This window comes from Lactuca sativa, chromosome 5, assembly GCF_002870075.4.
Source record: "Lactuca sativa cultivar Salinas chromosome 5, Lsat_Salinas_v11, whole genome shotgun sequence".
Taxonomy (NCBI): domain Eukaryota; kingdom Viridiplantae; phylum Streptophyta; class Magnoliopsida; order Asterales; family Asteraceae; genus Lactuca; species Lactuca sativa.
In genome coordinates, this window is record NC_056627.2 from 235,699,262 (window position 1) to 235,716,221 (window position 16,960).

General features: G+C 32.2%; 2 protein-coding genes across 2 annotated transcripts; one reads left to right on the forward strand and one right to left on the reverse strand.

Annotated features, from left to right (window-relative positions):
- Positions 1 to 39: 39 nt before the first annotated feature.
- LOC111887205 (uncharacterized) lies at positions 40 to 2,054 on the forward strand. Its single transcript, XM_023883363.3, has 8 exons — positions 40 to 196; positions 397 to 524; positions 652 to 739; positions 831 to 913; positions 1,217 to 1,255; positions 1,393 to 1,463; positions 1,570 to 1,684; positions 1,781 to 2,054. The coding sequence occupies exons 1-8, from the start codon at positions 151 to 153 to the stop codon at positions 1,847 to 1,849; spliced, it is 639 nt and encodes a 212-aa protein (XP_023739131.1). The 5' UTR covers positions 40 to 150; the 3' UTR covers positions 1,850 to 2,054.
- A 2,792-nt stretch (positions 2,055 to 4,846) lies between these two features.
- Positions 4,847 to 16,001, reverse strand: LOC111887187 (nuclear pore complex protein NUP205). Its single transcript, XM_023883341.2, has 43 exons — positions 15,718 to 16,001; positions 15,274 to 15,369; positions 15,109 to 15,183; positions 14,916 to 15,020; positions 14,686 to 14,796; positions 14,025 to 14,184; positions 13,810 to 13,895; positions 13,609 to 13,731; positions 13,317 to 13,529; positions 13,132 to 13,221; positions 12,886 to 13,047; positions 12,664 to 12,780; positions 12,284 to 12,592; positions 11,899 to 12,185; positions 11,197 to 11,316; positions 10,987 to 11,107; positions 10,709 to 10,906; positions 10,489 to 10,607; positions 10,251 to 10,401; positions 10,065 to 10,177; positions 9,907 to 9,988; positions 9,739 to 9,825; positions 9,569 to 9,646; positions 9,293 to 9,478; positions 9,107 to 9,199; positions 8,891 to 9,004; positions 8,631 to 8,801; positions 8,313 to 8,368; positions 8,161 to 8,233; positions 7,897 to 8,087; positions 7,684 to 7,810; positions 7,531 to 7,608; positions 7,262 to 7,426; positions 6,977 to 7,147; positions 6,772 to 6,912; positions 6,529 to 6,672; positions 6,336 to 6,443; positions 6,154 to 6,249; positions 5,939 to 6,076; positions 5,749 to 5,849; positions 5,499 to 5,618; positions 5,248 to 5,368; positions 4,847 to 5,165 (listed from the first exon to the last, which is right to left on the reverse strand). Exons 1-43 carry the CDS (start codon positions 15,856 to 15,858, stop codon positions 5,082 to 5,084), a joined length of 5,622 nt encoding a protein of 1,873 aa, XP_023739109.1. The 5' UTR covers positions 15,859 to 16,001; the 3' UTR covers positions 4,847 to 5,081.
- Between the last annotated feature and the right edge of the window lie 959 nt (positions 16,002 to 16,960).

Below are 16,960 nucleotides of genomic sequence, written 5' to 3' on the forward strand. Positions count from 1 at the left end.
AGCACAAAGTTGAAAGGCTATTAATGTCAATTGACGTGTCGAAACAATACCCATGAAAGCTCAACTCATCATCCACATATTTCCTCGTTAAACAATCCTCTGTTTTGCACTTTTGATCGACAGAAAAACTCATAAATTCAAGAAAAAAAAATGGAGAGCGCCCTCTTGTTGGCGCCCAAATTAGTTTCCAATCCAAGTAAGTATCTTTAAGCTTCAAAATCTTTCTGGGTTCTTTAAAATGGTTACGTTATAAGCTTCAAGAATCAGATTGTGAACTTAAGAAATCGAGAAACATAGAAATCGGGTCCTACTAAACCCTAATCTGATGACCCTCATTGTGTAAATAAACCAAAGTTCTGTGAGTAATGTCGGTTAAGTGATTGATTCTTCATTCAGGCAGAGAATTTCGCAGCAATGTGAGGCAATTTCAGAGCTCATTTTGTGGCAAATCGATAGCTACTGTGGAATTTACGAGAACTGATGCATATACCAACCATAAAAGCGTCTCTAAGATCAATTCGTTGGTAATTCTACTTCTCCTTCCAGTTTTGTGATTCGAGATTATGTAATCGTCAGGGTTTTTGTTGTTGAGGAGCTAAATATGTAAAAAAACTATACTAATTTGATTGGTCTTCTGTGTTTTTTTTATAGTTTTCACTTGGGAAGAAGAAGGTGAAGACAATCAAGAGAGAGACAGTTATCCCAGATCCTGATTATAGAATTCCGATTGTTCTTCTTGGTTTGTACTGGTTCCATAATCTTTTCATATGCCAAATTTGTTCATGTGATTAAAACCCTAAACCCCAAATCAATACGATTACAATCAACAGGTTTTGCTGGTGGTTTAGTGTATGGAGATAATCTATTAGCAGCTGCTCCTGTTGGTTTACTTGGCTTACTTCTACTCTTTCAGGTGATCATATCAAGAATTGCAAATTAAAAAAATACTTTTACCATTTTGCGTTGTAATTATTTAATTATTTTCAGTAGTTATTAAACTATTATACTTTTTTACAGTTAAAAAAAAAAACATTTTTCTTTGGTTAAATTGAAAAACGTTGAAAATACATTGTATTTTTTTTTTCTTACTTCACCCTAATATCAAACCAGTAATTAGGAAAGCTGATTTTATGGTTTAATCACTATAAAATACAGTTAATGGCTAAATCAAAATATATATGTATATAATGCTTTAACTATTTCTTTTTTTTAACAGACGACTAGAGTTAGGTTTGTCTTCGATGATGAAGCTCTGGTTTGTACCTTAACCCTCTTTTTTATATTATTAACACATAAAATGAAATTTTTGATTTCCATTTGTAAAAAACTAAAAGTAAATCTTTAATTTCTTTTATTACTAATTTATGTCTTGTATTTTACTTACAATTGAAGGAAGTGAAAGTGGGAAAAGAGCTCGATGAATCGGGTGAAAATGTCTTTGTTGGTGGCAAAAACCGTTGGAAGTGAGTGTTTTTCTACCCCTTTTTTTTAATTTAAAGTAGAAATAAAGAAATGATTAAAAAAATAATAATAATAATAATAATAATAATAAACTAACATCGATAACAGATACTCATCATTTGTAAACTGGGAGCTTTGGTGGCCAAATTTCCCGATTTTGGTTTACTTCAAAGAAACACAAACAAAGCCTGAAGGACAAATCCACTTTTTCCCAGTGATTTTTGTGAGTATTTAAATTATATGAACGTATTTGTGATTTGATAATAAACATTTATTTTTAATATGGTTTTTTTTTTGTGTGTGTGTGTGTGATAATTAGAATGGGAAACAGTTATACGATGTTATGGTGGAACGAGCGGGCCCTTCAAAGACTAGTGGCCCAAATTAGTAACATACTTAGATTTATTTGTTTACTATATCATCATGTTTTCATTTTTTTCTATTATATTATTGTACTATCAATTTTTTCCTTATTAAGTCATTGTATTTTGAAAAAGTCTATGCAATTATAGTATTGTATTTTCAATTATTTTGTATTAGGACATTGTACTTTCAAAATTATATCCAAGTATAAAACCAAATATTGCTTTTTATTTGGATGACAATATGACATTGCCATAATTCGGTAGATTTTTTCAAAGCACAATGTTATAACAGGAAAAAATCAAAGTATGTTGCTACTTTTTTATTTGGATGACAATCTGTAAATAAATAGCAACACATGACCAAAATGCCCCTGTAAATAGCAGTACATGTTATAAAGGAAACAAAAGATGCTAAATAAAACGAAAAATGATTAAATTATGATGCCCATTTTGGGTTTGTTTATTGTAATAGACAATGGTATGTAAATTTTGCATAAGTCGATTTTGGATTTGTTTGATGTAAAATTGACATTATGGCATACTACTTTCACCAACTATTTAGAGCATTGTAAAGGGTATCAGAAATGTGCCAAATGATGAACACATTCTCATAAGTTGTATAAAGTGAAAACAAATGGTTTAATAGTTTACAGGATCACATTCTCATAAGTGCAATGCATTAATCAATTCTAAAAGTAAATTGTATTAATGAATCTATATAGTTGACAGTGCCAACATTTGACAATTTCTGTGAGTAAATGTGACAAAATTTCCCAAAATACCCCTATTAACAATTTGTATTATGTATATGTACATCTATGACCAAATGTTATAACTTGACAAAAATACCCTTGTTGAGGTATTACACATATGGGACAAATTAAGGTATTTTTCTTCATAGGAAACAAGAAAGCAAATGACAACATTGTTTTAAAGTTGTAATATAAGATAACTTATTGAAATTAAAGCAAATGACATCAGTGTTTGACAATGATCAAAACGGATTCATTTCTACAATTGAGCTTTGCCAACACCAAATCTTGGTGATAAGCTAACTAATGAGGAAGTTGATTAAAAAAAGAGGTACAAACCAGATGTTATTTAATTGGTGAATCAAGCTGATGTTATACTTTTCTTAAATTGTGACGAATTAAGGCAATGTACTTGACTATTTTGTCCCTTCACATTTATGACCTTAACAATTTTGCCCCTTGACTTGACAGTGATATTTTACCCTTAACAACATTGTTATTCTACCATTCTTGCATCAGATTTGATGACCATTGGCATGACAATAATGCCCCTTCATCACTAAATACTTAATTAAAGGTTGGCAATAATACCCCTATGTATATTGTAATGGAATGACATTAATACTTACTTATGAATGGAATGAGTCATTCCACTTGAGTTGCACAACAGGGGAAATATCTTACCTATCTTACAAATAATTTATGTCATTTCATCCCATAAGTACAATAGTTATATTTGTTATAAAGTACATTTCGAAAATACATTTGCCCTTACAAAAGCATACACATATGCATCAATACAAAACATTTTAGAGTGCATAATTTCCTACTCATTTTATCCAATTCTTTTCTAAAACTCTTAGATTCCTTATCAATCTTCACCTTATACACACTAAAATCATTTTCAAGTATTGTAATTTTCAGTTCAATAGAGTCTTCATGTGTTTCATCTTTCTTATTCTTGTTCTTGGTTATAAGTTCTTCATCTTCATCAATCCATTCCCAGAAACCACATTTTTCTTCTTTTAATCCTTCATATCTAATGCTTTTGTTGATCTAAATGTCATATCTCTTGCAAATGTAAAAAAGGTCTCACCTTTTTCAATTGAGAAATCGATCAAACAACAAAAACATAAGTACTAATTGTAACTGATTGAAATTATGTAGGAAATAGAAACGAATGGTGGTGTACTTGAAGTAATTTGAAGGTTTCAAAGTCAAAATCACCATGGTACGAGTTATCAGGTTCGTCGTAATCACGACAATCTAATTGGAAATCAAGCATAAGAATTCTACCCATTTGGCGATGAATGAATCCTATGCTGTTGAAACCTCAAAATTAAAGCAATGAAAATGAACCAAATCGTGAGGAACAGAAAAAAAAATGAAGTAATTATTAACCTGAAGAAAGGTTTTGAGAAGAGACCAAGGGAACTTCTTCAGGTAACTATCGATGATCGTTCGTAATTCACCGGAAGCCCCTTTATTAAACCTCATGAAATCTGCAATCGAATTGTTTACTAGAACTCGGTTGGGGGATCCGACATCTTCTTCGATAGATAAGGATTGTGTTATAGGGTGGAATTTGATAAGATTAGTTGATGAAGTTCTAGGAATTATGCGGGTAAATTTATTAAAATAAGGCAAATCAAATGGCGATGAAGGAGAAGATACTATCGAGAAAGAAGCTGCAGAGACCATTGCTACTACTCCTACTCCTTTGCCAATTCACCACCTAAATATGCCAACTAAGCAAAAACATGCCAACTCAGCAAAAAGATGTATGCTCACCTAAAACAGCCGGTTACTTAAATATGAGACAAAACATAAAGTTTATTGGTGTTTTTCATACAAAGACTTTACTTGGTATTTTTTGAACAAATCAAACTTTGATGATAATTTTTTTTCAACGATTTTAATACATACTTAACTTTATAGGAAACAAAAAACATTTAAAATTAAGGACACATGTGTTTTAATAGATTAGTCCCTTCATAAAAAAATCTGTACGCTCATTGTCATTATGTTGAAGCTCACATGGAGCTAGAGTCTCAATTTTGCAACACTTCACCTTGTATTTCATTGATGGGGTTAAACTATTGATTTAAGATTTGATGATGTTTTGATGGAATTGTGTTACAAAACACTGATTGATGAAGGAATGGGAAGATGTTTGTTATGATGGCTAACTTTGAAAATAGATTGAAAAATACTAGGTAATTGTTGTTTGAATCAAAAGTCGGATGCATCAATCATATCAAATAGTGGTTAGAGTGTTGAATATCATTCTTTAGCTTTGAACCTTAGAAATTGAAAAATGCATTGGTGCTATATATTACTTTTCAAGAACCTAAACTTATATCCACCTAACTTGACAAAATTGACACCATTTTTCACCACACAATCAATCACATACAGCTTCTTAATACATATCCTAATATGCCATAACAAATACAATAGTTCAAGCACCATCCCAAGGGCATAAAAGGAAAATCATCCCTTCTCAGAATCCTAATCTTTGAATCGTCAATTCCTTGAGAGAGGTAACTAATCTCTGGAACACCTTCAGGTTATGACCCACCTTATCCTTCACAAACAACCACCATTTATTTATTTATTAGCATTATTGTAAAATTAATATCCCAAGTAACAGTAATAATAATAAATACCTCTCTTAGCACTTCAAGTCTTTCTAAAATTGGAACCAGTTTTGAACAAAATGTATTTAGGTCTTCTCCAACGTCTCCATATGTAAGTGCCTTAACATCTTCATTGGAATCAGATAGAGAGCTACAAAGAGAAAAAAAAAAAAAAAAAAAAAAAAAAAGAGTCAAATCTTGTCGCATCAGCTAAATATTTATTATAATGACATAATTCAAAAATAAACACAATGTATTTTCACTAATTTATGAATAAATACCTGTTTTGAAAATGGATGAAGAAAATGTTGAGCAAGTTTTCTGCAAGTAGAAGCACAAGAGTTATAAGGCGATCCCTGTTTCCTGCTACCCTGCACATTTCCACCATTGCAACATATCTCCTGCAATACCATGTAAAATAAAATGTTAAATGCAAGAAATAGCAACCTACTTTCATTTATTTGTTTATATAATGCATTAATAAGGAAAAAGAAAATGAAAAGTACAATGCTATAAAATATTTCAAAGTACCTTTTCTGAATATTGTCTGAGGATGCAACTTGACCTTCAAGAGCACACATGTTAATGATTTCATCCACTTCTTGTCGTGCTAATTCGTTTATATCTTGAATCTGAATCACAAAACAAATCAAATCCAGCTGTTTGCTGACGTGGCAATAAAATATAAATCAAATATTAAAAATTTAAAATAGTTAGTTACCTTGTTAAGCAATATAGATTTTTCCTCTGCAGCATTTTCAAGGGCTGTGGTCACCGTGTTGAGAAGAAAACCAAGTAGGCTTAATGTCGGTTGCTGCTGTCCAGCTGGCGCATTATAATTGGTCGAATTGTTGGAAACCTGGTTACACCATTGTAGTTTAAGAGATGCACATGATTAAAAAAAATTGGTGAAATAAAATATATTATATACAAAACCTGAAGTCTCAAAGATTTCTTTTTGACAAGAAAATAGAGATAAGAGCTCAGGCTAAAGCACAGACGTAACACACTCAATTCTGATTTCTTCTGTTTCTGGAAGAAAAGAAAAATGATTGCTAGTGAATGTTTTGTATTTAATTGATAATTTAATAATGGTTGATTATAAATTATTAACTTACTGATTGAGCTGAAGAGAGAAACGATGAGTCACGTGAAAAAAGAGTGTGCATCAATCCAAAAAGGCCTTGAACAAATCCATACTCTCCACCTTCCTCATATGGCCAAACCTAAAGGGTAAAAAAGACCAAAAAAAAAGTTGAGGATCCATAAAGAGTTAATAATAGTAAAGGAAAAATGGCAAAAATTGAAAACCTTGCTGAGTATGCCAACAACAAGATTCATTTGTTCCATTGCCAATTCATCAGCATCAGAAACATCTTGCCGAAGAACTTGATCAAAAAGTAACTGATGACCTTTCACAAAATCCACTACTTCACGAACAATTTTATTCTTCACCTATAAAACCATTTTATTTCATCAAATACCAAATATCAACAATGTTATTATAAAAAAAAAAAAAAAAAAAAAAAAAAAAAAGAAGAAGAAGAAGCTTACCTCGAAAAAGTCAGATGTTTCAACCAATGAGGTCAAAGAGAAAACCAATCTCAGTAATGGAGAAACAACCATTCTTTGTCTATGAACATCAGCAAAGGAATCTTTCCCAAAACTAGTGTCAAAACGTCTTATGCTGTTCCCCTGTGGGATTTTTTTTTTTTTAGTTTGGATTTAACTTATATAATAAGAAAATTACAAAACTGACCTTGATCTGCATGTTGTGTACCAAGCATGATGCAATATGCTCAAATGCACCCATGGTGAAAAGAATCTGAGCTCCAGCTTTACCATATTTGTAGCTGATTCTTAATAGTAAGGCAAGGTGTGCCTCAAGAGCACACAGTCGTTGTAATGGATCTATGGAATGTGTGCTATCCTTTATAATGATAAAATTAAAAAATTAAAAGATTATATTAATTTAATGAAAAGAATATATATATATATATATATATATATATATATATATAACTGAGGGAGATAGAATAGAAACCTGATATGAAACACTGCTGATACTCATGAGAGAAGACCTCAAAAAGCCTCTGCTTTGAAGTTGACTTAAGAAAAACTTTTCATGATCAATGCATATTAATGCATCCAGAACAAAGAAAGCCATTATTTTTCCTGACTCACTGCCTTGAGTTGCATCTTTTATGGCCTTTAAAAGTAATAATAATAATAATTACTGTTATTATAATACTAATACTAATAAAGTAGAGTAAATATAATAATAACAATAGTATACAACATCATGGGATATACCAAATCTAGAATTGATTGAGCTTCTTTTCTTAGGATAGATAAGTTTGCACGTGCCAGCTCAGCCTGATCCTGGTCAATCTGAACCCAAAAGTAAAAGTTATTATTTAAAAGGATTTAGAATCTGAAGAAATCATTGATTTAGAAAGTTGTCACCTTCTCAAGATCCAAATCACCACTTTCTTGTTCTTCAACTAACAAAGATTGAAGAACAGTAGTAGGAACATCTGGATCCAGTATGTGCTGACAATATTGGAAGTAGCTTAAAAGCAAAGTGTATTGCCTAAAATTTAATCATATTAACATCAGGCATTATATACCAAAAAAAGAAAAAGATAATTGTGAAATTCCAATTATAAGCATAGTTACCTTCTCCTCAATGCTTCTGATGTGTCATGTTTGAGAATTGCCATCATAATCTTATAGAGGATAGAGTGACATGCACCATTTGACATTCGCCTTGTCATAATAACATCAAGACATGTCACAGTATCCGAGTTCAACACACTTGGGTTAATAAACCTCTCATCCCGTAGTTTAGCCATGCATGTAATTGAAACCTTCATATTATAATTAAAAAAAAAATCATTTAACAACTCAACAGAAAATTAAAAAATTAAAACTTTTAATTACCTGAGTTAACATTCCTGCCATCTTTAACGAACAATCTGGAGAGCTAGAAGCATTTAAAGATGCATCAAGCAACCTGTTGCCAAAGACAAAAATATATTAGAAAAATATTTCAGGGGTAGAGAGAGAGAGAGAGAGAAAGAGAAAAAACGCACTGAAATAATATTTCTGATCGATTTTCCATAGAGGATAACTTTCTTGAAGCTGAAATCTGATAAAGATGACACACATACATACAGAATTGATTTAGATTAGGGTTCAATGCAAGAAAAAGCAACTAAACTAACTTTCATTGCTTTGTTTATTATAGCATCATTGTATTTAAAAAATCTACCCAATTATAGCAATGTTAATTCAATACAAGTCAATTTTCAATATCATAATTGGGTATTTTTGTTTTTTAAAGAAGAAATTTGGAAGTATAATGATGTAATAGAAAGAAATGAAAGTAGATTGCTATTTCTTGCATTTACCTCAACAATTTGTGCCCATCCAGTTAACATATGGAGTTGAGCAGCTTGTTCTTCAAGGTTCTTGTTGTGTTTCCATGCCCATCTCAGAAGCTGCTGAACAGTATTTCTTACTTCTTCAAGTTCAGCTTCACTCCCAAAAGTACTCAGCTGTGGATTCTCAAAATTGCACTTCTGAAGAAGAAAATAAGCCACAAAATCAATTAGTGCATAAGAAGGGTAATATGGTCCAAGAAAATTTAATGATGCAAAATTATATATACCTGCCAAAGGGTGTCACGAAATGCATTTAGGTCAATCAATCGATCCCCTCGTTCTGAGTAGTAATACACACCTCCCTTTTCATAGGTAGATGGATTCCCAAGTATATCATCAGCCTACAAAAAAAGAATTTTAATTTCTTCAAATATTCATGATTTTATTATAATAAAAAAATATATATATGTTTTGGGAATAGAAAGTAATAGTTGGGAATGTACCACCGGTCCAAATTTTGTGTGAGAAAGAAACTCAGAATGCTTCATTGTTGTATCTGGAGACCTAAACTGGATTATTTCAAGCAACTCTAACACCTGCATAATAAATAATAATAATTATTACAAAGTAGAAACATTATTATTATTATTATAATTAAAATATATAACATCAAGAAAAAAAAAACATACCTTGCTCCTACCAATGGCTCTGTTTGCAGGATCTTCAAGAGTAATATGAAGAATATTATGATCAATATCATATTCACTTTCTCCAAACAGATGAGCAACAATGTTTTGACACACTTCTCGATGATTGGAAGTAGTCACATTTCCAACATGTAATTCCAAGGCTAAAAGCTTCAAAAGCCAAGCTCTCTAAATCAAAGAAAAATAAAAAAGTATATTCAAGTCAAGAAATTAAGTCAAAATAAATGTTTAATTTAATGATAAAATGTCAAACGTTACCTGATGAAGAGAGCTAATTCGAAGTGGCTGAGTGTTGTTTCTTTTTGGTAGTGGTGCAATACCAATGTTATCCAGATGCTGTTGTGATGATACCAGGGGTAAATTAGACATTTGCACAATCAATGGAAAAAATATAGCTTCACTTAATCACTTGTAGAAGAATTTTGTACCTTGACAAAAAACTGATACTTTTTGGTACTAAGCAGATCAATGGTGGGCCCACATGTAAGAGGATCCGAACATAATTCATAAAGCAGCTGTAGGAGAACATAAAACTTGTCCTTAAAAATCACAAAAAAAAAAAACTAAGAAATCTGAGATTTGTTGAGAATACAAACCTGGAATCCGAATTCATGAAGCATTGCATTGACATCAGGCTTTGGTAGCATTTCCAGAATATCAAGAATAACCTTCAAACAACTGATATATAACAAAAAAAAAAATCCAAATTAAAAGAAACTCAACCTAAAACCAGTGCAATTAACCAAAAGGGTACCTGTAGTTAAACTTTGGTTGTAACACTGTCCTCTCTACAGGTGAATCAAGATCAAATCTCAGAAGGAAATGTGTTATGTTAGGAGCTGGGCGACTAATGTTATCAATTAAAAGCTGCAATGTGAAGAAAGAAACATATATTACATATAAACTTCAACAAATTAAAAAAGAAAAAAAAAATACTTACTTGCAATATAAGGACACCAGGATCATCAGATGTGTTTTCTATGATCTGACATCCTTCAGATCTTAGCTCCAAACAAGCAGCATAATCTTCAACAAGAAGACCAGAAGAGTTTGATTTCAGTAGTAAGGGTACAAGCCCAACCATGCGAGAACTGCATGCAAAAAAAACATGTCAAATAAATCAACAAAAAAAGAAAAAGAAAATCTAAATTAAAACATGTAAATAGTGAAAAGGGTACCTTAAGATGCTCATTATTTTTATGGAGCGTTGTTGAATTTGTGGGTGGAAATCATATCTGATGTATTCCAATAAAGCTACAATCTGATTATGATCTTGAGAAAGTATAACATCAAAAGGCTACATACACATCAACAACCAACAATTACATATAACTATAAGTAAAACAATAAGAAAAAATGATAAGTGATTTTTTTTTTTAAAAAAACTTGTATAAAAACCTGGTAAAGGGGTCTCCAAAAATCAGAAACTGATGAATCTTTTTCCAAAACAAGGATTATGATTTCAAGAGATAGAAGAATTGATTTTTCTAGAAGCAAACCATAAGTCTGATTGGTTCGATCAGCAATTATGGAATCCACTCCAGGTAAAAGAATGCCCATAATATTTCGAAATACGGTTTTTCCACTCATAAAGTCCTGAAATCATTAAACAAGTGTTAAAAGTGTATTATAATTTAATTTAAAGGGTAACAAAAGGATTATATAAATTAGTTTACCTTGAGTAATTCTATGACAGGAAGTTGCATCTGGAGTGGAGTTGATTGTGGTGTTACAAGATGAGATTGAGTGGCTACAATGTCAATATCTTCATCTTTTATGTCATACATACTCAATATCCTGCATTTATATAATATAAAGAAAATGTGAACATCAGCAAAAAATTTATTTGTAGAAAAACTTGAATTCAACTAAAAACATCAACTTACATCTGAAAATGTTGGAGACATGCAACAACTAATTGCCATTTCTCAGAAGGATCTGCATATGCCCTTTGTGGAAATGGCCCAAACACATGATCATATATAAACCGAAAGATGCCTATAAACCTGCCAAACATTACTTAAGTTCAGTGGAAATGAGAAATAAATAAATAAATGTCATAGAATTTAGAGCAAAATAAAAAACTTGGTCTCTGAGTTTGGCTGATTTTTGTAATTTTGGTCCATATTTGAGTTTTTTGTGAGGTTTATTGTTCTTATTTTGAAAAATCCTAACGACTGTGATCCCTGTTTTAAGTAAAATGACTAAACCACCCTTTATCTAATAATGATTTTTTGGTCCCTGAATTTTAGACAACTTTGGTCCTGAAAAGTTCACTTGCAATTTTGGTTCTTATTTGAGGTTTTTGCAACCTTTATGGATGTTTTGTCCCTGTTCCAAGTAAAATGACTATACTACCCTCTATCTAGTAATTACTTGAATTCAGATTAAAATAACAGATATTTAGAGAAAGAATATGAAAAGGGTAATATAATTAATTTACTTGGAACATGGACCAAAACGTTACAAAAACCACAAATAAAGAGAAAAAAAAAATTGCAAAAGAGAACTTGTTAGAACCAAAATTGAAAATATGAGCTAAACTCAGGGGCCATTTTTGTAATTTACTCTAGAATTTAAATCATTACCTACGTCCCCTATCAGTTGCATCCCTTTCTTCAGCAATAAGAGCATTTAACAGATTAAGGAATGAGATTGTTGATGGATAATGCTCACTTCTTGCTTCCACTTCATTCAACTCAAATCTCATATCATAAACCTGAGAAGTCATTATATGTGTACTACTAGTACTACCATGTGTAATTTGAGGTGCAACAACTACAGGTAAATCATATTGCTCAAGAAACCCCCAAACAGTATCTTTCAAATTTGGTGAAATATGAATAAAAGTTGATATCGAATCACGCAAAGCACCCTACAATTCAAAAAAAAAAACATGTTAAAAATGGTGAAAGATCAAATTAAACTTTAATCTCACAAGAAATATAAGCAATAATATACTTCATTTTTTACCTTGAGATAAGGAGGGACATTTTCGTAACTTAGAAGTTTAAATAATGGCTCAATATCAGGAAACCATGTCTTTCTTTCAATAGGGTTTCCATTTTCCATAACCTTGCGAAGAACACATAGATAAGCAACAAGTGCTTTTGCATCTCCTTCTTGAAATTCTGGTAATATCAGCCCTGAATTTTGAAGTGATTGTTTGAATTTCTCTTCATAAATTGATAAACAATCAAATAAAGTGGCCCATGAAATGGAGCGGAATGTTCTTCCTTGTAGTAATTCATAAACTTTTGAAGCACCTTCTTCACTTGAAGCCTGAAAGTTGACAAGTCAAATATATCTGACAATACAATGTTAAAAAGATGCTAAATTACAAATATACCCACCAGTGTACTAAGCATTTTCAAGAATGCCACAAGTGTCTGGAAATTAGTGTGATCCTCTCCAGCAAACGTTACAAATGTCCATAAAACATCATTCCCAGATAAGAGTTCAGGTTCTTTCTGTGTTAAACATTAAAAAGTGGTATCAATAATTCAATACAGATGATGTATGAATCTATTCATGTGGAATTTTAAATGAAAAAACAAACGAGAAAGTGTATTGACCTCATAGATTTCACTAACAAACTCCAGGAGAGAAACAAAAGTTTGAGGGGCAGATTCGGAAACTTGCTGAGGTGGCATGTTGCCATCAAGAACATAATCATATGAACCAGACATTTTGTATGGACTGAGAGCAGTCATAGCCTTCTCCTTTGTTTCTTTCACCTAGCAATTGTGTTTTATCATTTCAAAGGGCAGAATTGTAAATACATGGTTGATACAAAACAAAAGCAAAAAGACATGACTAACCTTGTCTCTAGCAAGTGGGTGAGAGAGAAAGGATGTTATCAGCTTGTGCAAGTATGCGTTATACATGTAGATCATATCCTCATCATCATTCTGTAAACATATAATCACAATTCATATCAACTTACATTCATAAAGAACTAAATAAATAGAATATATGAAACTTAACATTTAACACAAAAACAAACCTGATAAGCTGGTGTTCGAAGCACTGAGTTGAGCAAAAACTGGAAAGCATTGTTTGAGAAAACAAGCTCCAAACAAGAACTAATGTTTCTCACATCATTATTTGTCTCCCTTGCATCAGTAACATCTAGTATAATCATCAAGTGCACAGCCCATGCAAGTCTAACACAGTGCATACACCCTTCAATCATCTGATTATTACCAATAGCCATAACCTATTGAAGAAACACAACGTGTTTAAAAAGATCGAATTTATTGAGGAAAGAACAAATAGGTTTTGTCATTTGTGCTTACAGTTTCATGGAAATCGTGCTTAAATGAAGCATCATGTGACAAGATAGACATTCTCTCTGGTGATGCACTGAGAGCATCTGATATCAAAGAAATTATAAGAGAAAAAAGAAGGCTATACGCAATCTACAAAAGAAAAAGATAAAAGGTCAGTGAATTGATAAGTAAAAAATAAAGTTAATGGAATTTAAACACAAAGTATACCTGGTTCTTTACAATGTCAGTACTTCCACCGATATCCCCTGCACTATCTTTCAAAGTTGAAAAGATATCTTTTACATCTTTTGGGCCTGAAAAGAAAGCACTTAAATAGTTATAAAACATGTTCTTTTCTTTTAGGTGAAACAATTAAAGCATGAGAAAAAACATAAGAAGGAATCAAAAGAGTAGAAACTAGAAAATATTGTCAAATAGCTTACTTGCACGTACAACCAACAGGGATAAAACAAGACAGTGTCCAAGAATAAGTCTTTCCCTACAAACAACAGCTCTCCTTTCCACAAGAGCACCTCGTGAGTCAAGAATATAACGCTCTGAATTGGGCCCACCAACGCCAGCTGGCTCTTCTCGATTAAGTTCCTAAGAGTGCAAGCACAAACATTGTTGATTCATAGATAATTGTCATTTGCAATGATGAATGTTGATCAATCTGAATTAAACTCTAAAATGTTGAAAGTCCATACAATAATAAAATGTTCCTTTTCAATTATCATACTTCTAATTTTCTAGGTTGTGGGTACTTTTAGTTTAATAAAACTCTTGCAACAAAATAAATAATACTAAGATTATGAAGTGAATGGAAAAGTAGAGGTAGGTGCAAAAGAATGTCAATATAAAGAATCTAACACATCTTAAGTGTCATCCATATTTCAACCTCAAAAAACTGCAAAATTTTATATTGTATGTATGCTTAGTTGGCCTGCTTTTCTTTTTAGTATCATTTACTCTTTGTGTATGCAACTCATAGTGTTTCAACAATGAAATTGAGAAAAAGAGTCCTCAAAGCAATGTGTAAAACACCTATAGGCAAAGTGCAACATATGATGATAATAATAATAACAGAAGGGTAGAAAGAATTACCTTTATAAGAGTAATCAGCCGTTGTCGAAGCCCACCATTAATTAGATCTTCAACATATTTCAAAATGTCAGCTTGAAGATCCGCCTCAAGTCCTTGATCAAGCACAATTGCCTACATTGCAAAAGTAATCACATGAATAATTACTCATAAGATAGCAAGATTGCAAGAACAATGTCCAACTCCAAGGTGAGAAGGGTAATTTTGGTATGAAATGGAAAATGAAAAGATACCCGTAAGAGTGTATAAAGTGCTGTTATTAAATCTCTTCTCTCTGTATACCAAAGTCCCCCTGCAAGTCTTAGAATGTCCAATGGTGTTCGCCCTTGTAATCCCCACTACATGAAAGTGATGCATTTATACCATTCAGATATGAGAATCCAACTCAAAGAACACTGACTGGATAGATGGTAAGAGAAAGTCTACCTCTTGGTTGGCGGAAACAAGCAGTTGTACACAGTCTATTTCATTGAGATGGAGATCATCACTCAGCTTAAGAGCCTAAATTAAAAGTGGTGGGATGAAAAAAGTCAATTTTCTTTTCCACAAGAAAGTTAAAAGAGAGCAATAGTTGGAAGTATGCGAACTAACAATATGAACATCTTGATCGTCAAGTGGGATTGATCCTGAATCAGGAAGCCTGACTTCTTTGGATTGAACTTGTGCTCTGTCAGAAGGCTTTGGAGGCTACACATAAATTTTTATAACAAAGATTATATAACAGTGAGCAAGCAAAAAATAACATACAAATTACAAGTCTAACTTGATATGATTCAATAAACATACAGTCTAAACTATGGTTAACTAAATTAGTCTACCATTTAAGTTATTTCTGTCCATGGTACTTGCTATAAACTCATTGTAATAAGCGATTTTTGTCTCACAAATGATTAAAATCCATATCAAGTTTTCTAAAGTTGTAAGCTTAACGCATATCTCCGTTGCCAAAACGAGCGTCAATCGAACAGGCTACAATCAAAATACAAATGCGACAACAAATATATTTATGCAATAAGTTGAAACAGGGATTGGTACCGAAATTGACAAGGGAGACTGGAGAGAGGACAGAGAAGAACGAAGAGCGTGGATGAGCTCAATCCTCTGCGAAGCCGAAGGGGCAGTGGTGCCCAAGAGCGTGGACTCGATGGTAGAGAGGAGTTGCTTAGCTGACACCATTGCCGATTCCGGCGCAGTCGTAGAGAAAAGCTTCAAGAGGGTAGAAAGGCGGGAATTGCCCTAGTTTGATTGAGATCTTTAGAGGGTATTTGGGTTTTGGGTTTTGAGTTTTGACACCAGTGCGGCAGTGCCCGGTGGTGTGGTATAGTAGCGTGTTGTTTAAACGAATGTATATAACATTTAGAGTAAATTAAACGAATCGTCCCTATGGTTTAGGGTAATTTACGCGTTTGGTCCCTAACTTATTTTTTTAACTCGGAAGGTCCCTACTATTTGTTTTTGTTACGCGTTTGGTCCCTGTCTTACCTAAAAAGATTATTTTGCCCTTACATACCCCACCATTTTTTCCTATTTAAATAATAGTCTTTTAGGTAAGACAGGGACCAAGTGCGTAACAAAAACAATTAATAGGGACCAATCGTGTAACAAAAACAAATAACATGGACCTTCCGAGTTAAAATAATAAGTTAGGGATCAAACGCGCAAATTACCGCTAACCATAGGGACCATTCGTGTAATTTACTCTAACATTTAGAGACTAAATTACAAGTTTGGTCCTTGCGTTTAAGTTGTTTTTTTATCCGGTCCATGAATGAGGCCTTTTACAAATATGGTCCTTGTTAGAGTTTTTCATCACAAGAACATGTTCACTTGAACAAGGGTAGCATAACTTTTTCCCTGATCAAATATAAGGAGTAATAGCAAATTAACCACAAGAAAAAACATAGGCAAATTAAAGAGGGACATCAAAATAATGTTATTGTAATTCATTGTACACAAATAAAAAACTAGAAATTGATAAAAACAAGCTCACATAAACGAACTGTTAATAAAACATAAAAGCATCTAACTTCTTGCTAAAGGCTAGGATTAAAGTTGGATGTTTTGTAGCATCACTATACAATAGAATGCATTAGTTTTTTTTATCAAATGATTGTATACAGATTAAAGTAAGTATCCTTGTTTTTATGTTTCATTGTTTATACCATTTTAAGGTCACACATAACATTTCATAAAGAAAAAATATATGACTTGTCGATTCCAAGTGGATACATACTTGTGCATGTTCTTGATTTCTTTCAAGTAACTTCAACAAAAGTCA

Excerpts from the sequence above, each read along its gene's own strand:
- LOC111887205 (XM_023883363.3), top strand. The coding sequence starts at position 151 with ATGGAGAGCGCCCTCTTGTTGGCGCCCAAATTAGTTTCCAATCCAA. Across the intron at positions 197-396 it reads CAAATTAGTTTCCAATCCAA|GCAGAGAATTTCGCAGCAAT; the intron begins GTAAGTATCTTT and ends TTCTTCATTCAG. Across the intron at positions 1,464-1,569 it reads GGTGGCAAAAACCGTTGGAA|ATACTCATCATTTGTAAACT; the intron begins GTGAGTGTTTTT and ends CATCGATAACAG.
- LOC111887187 (XM_023883341.2), bottom strand. The coding sequence starts at position 15,858 with ATGGTGTCAGCTAAGCAACTCCTCTCTACCATCGAGTCCACGCTCTTG. Across the intron at positions 10,907-10,986 it reads CTGTCATAGAATTACTCAAG|GACTTTATGAGTGGAAAAAC; the intron begins GTAAACTAATTT and ends TAATGATTTCAG. Across the intron at positions 6,250-6,335 it reads TTCTCTCTTCAGCTCAATCA|AAACAGAAGAAATCAGAATT; the intron begins GTAAGTTAATAA and ends CTTTTCTTCCAG.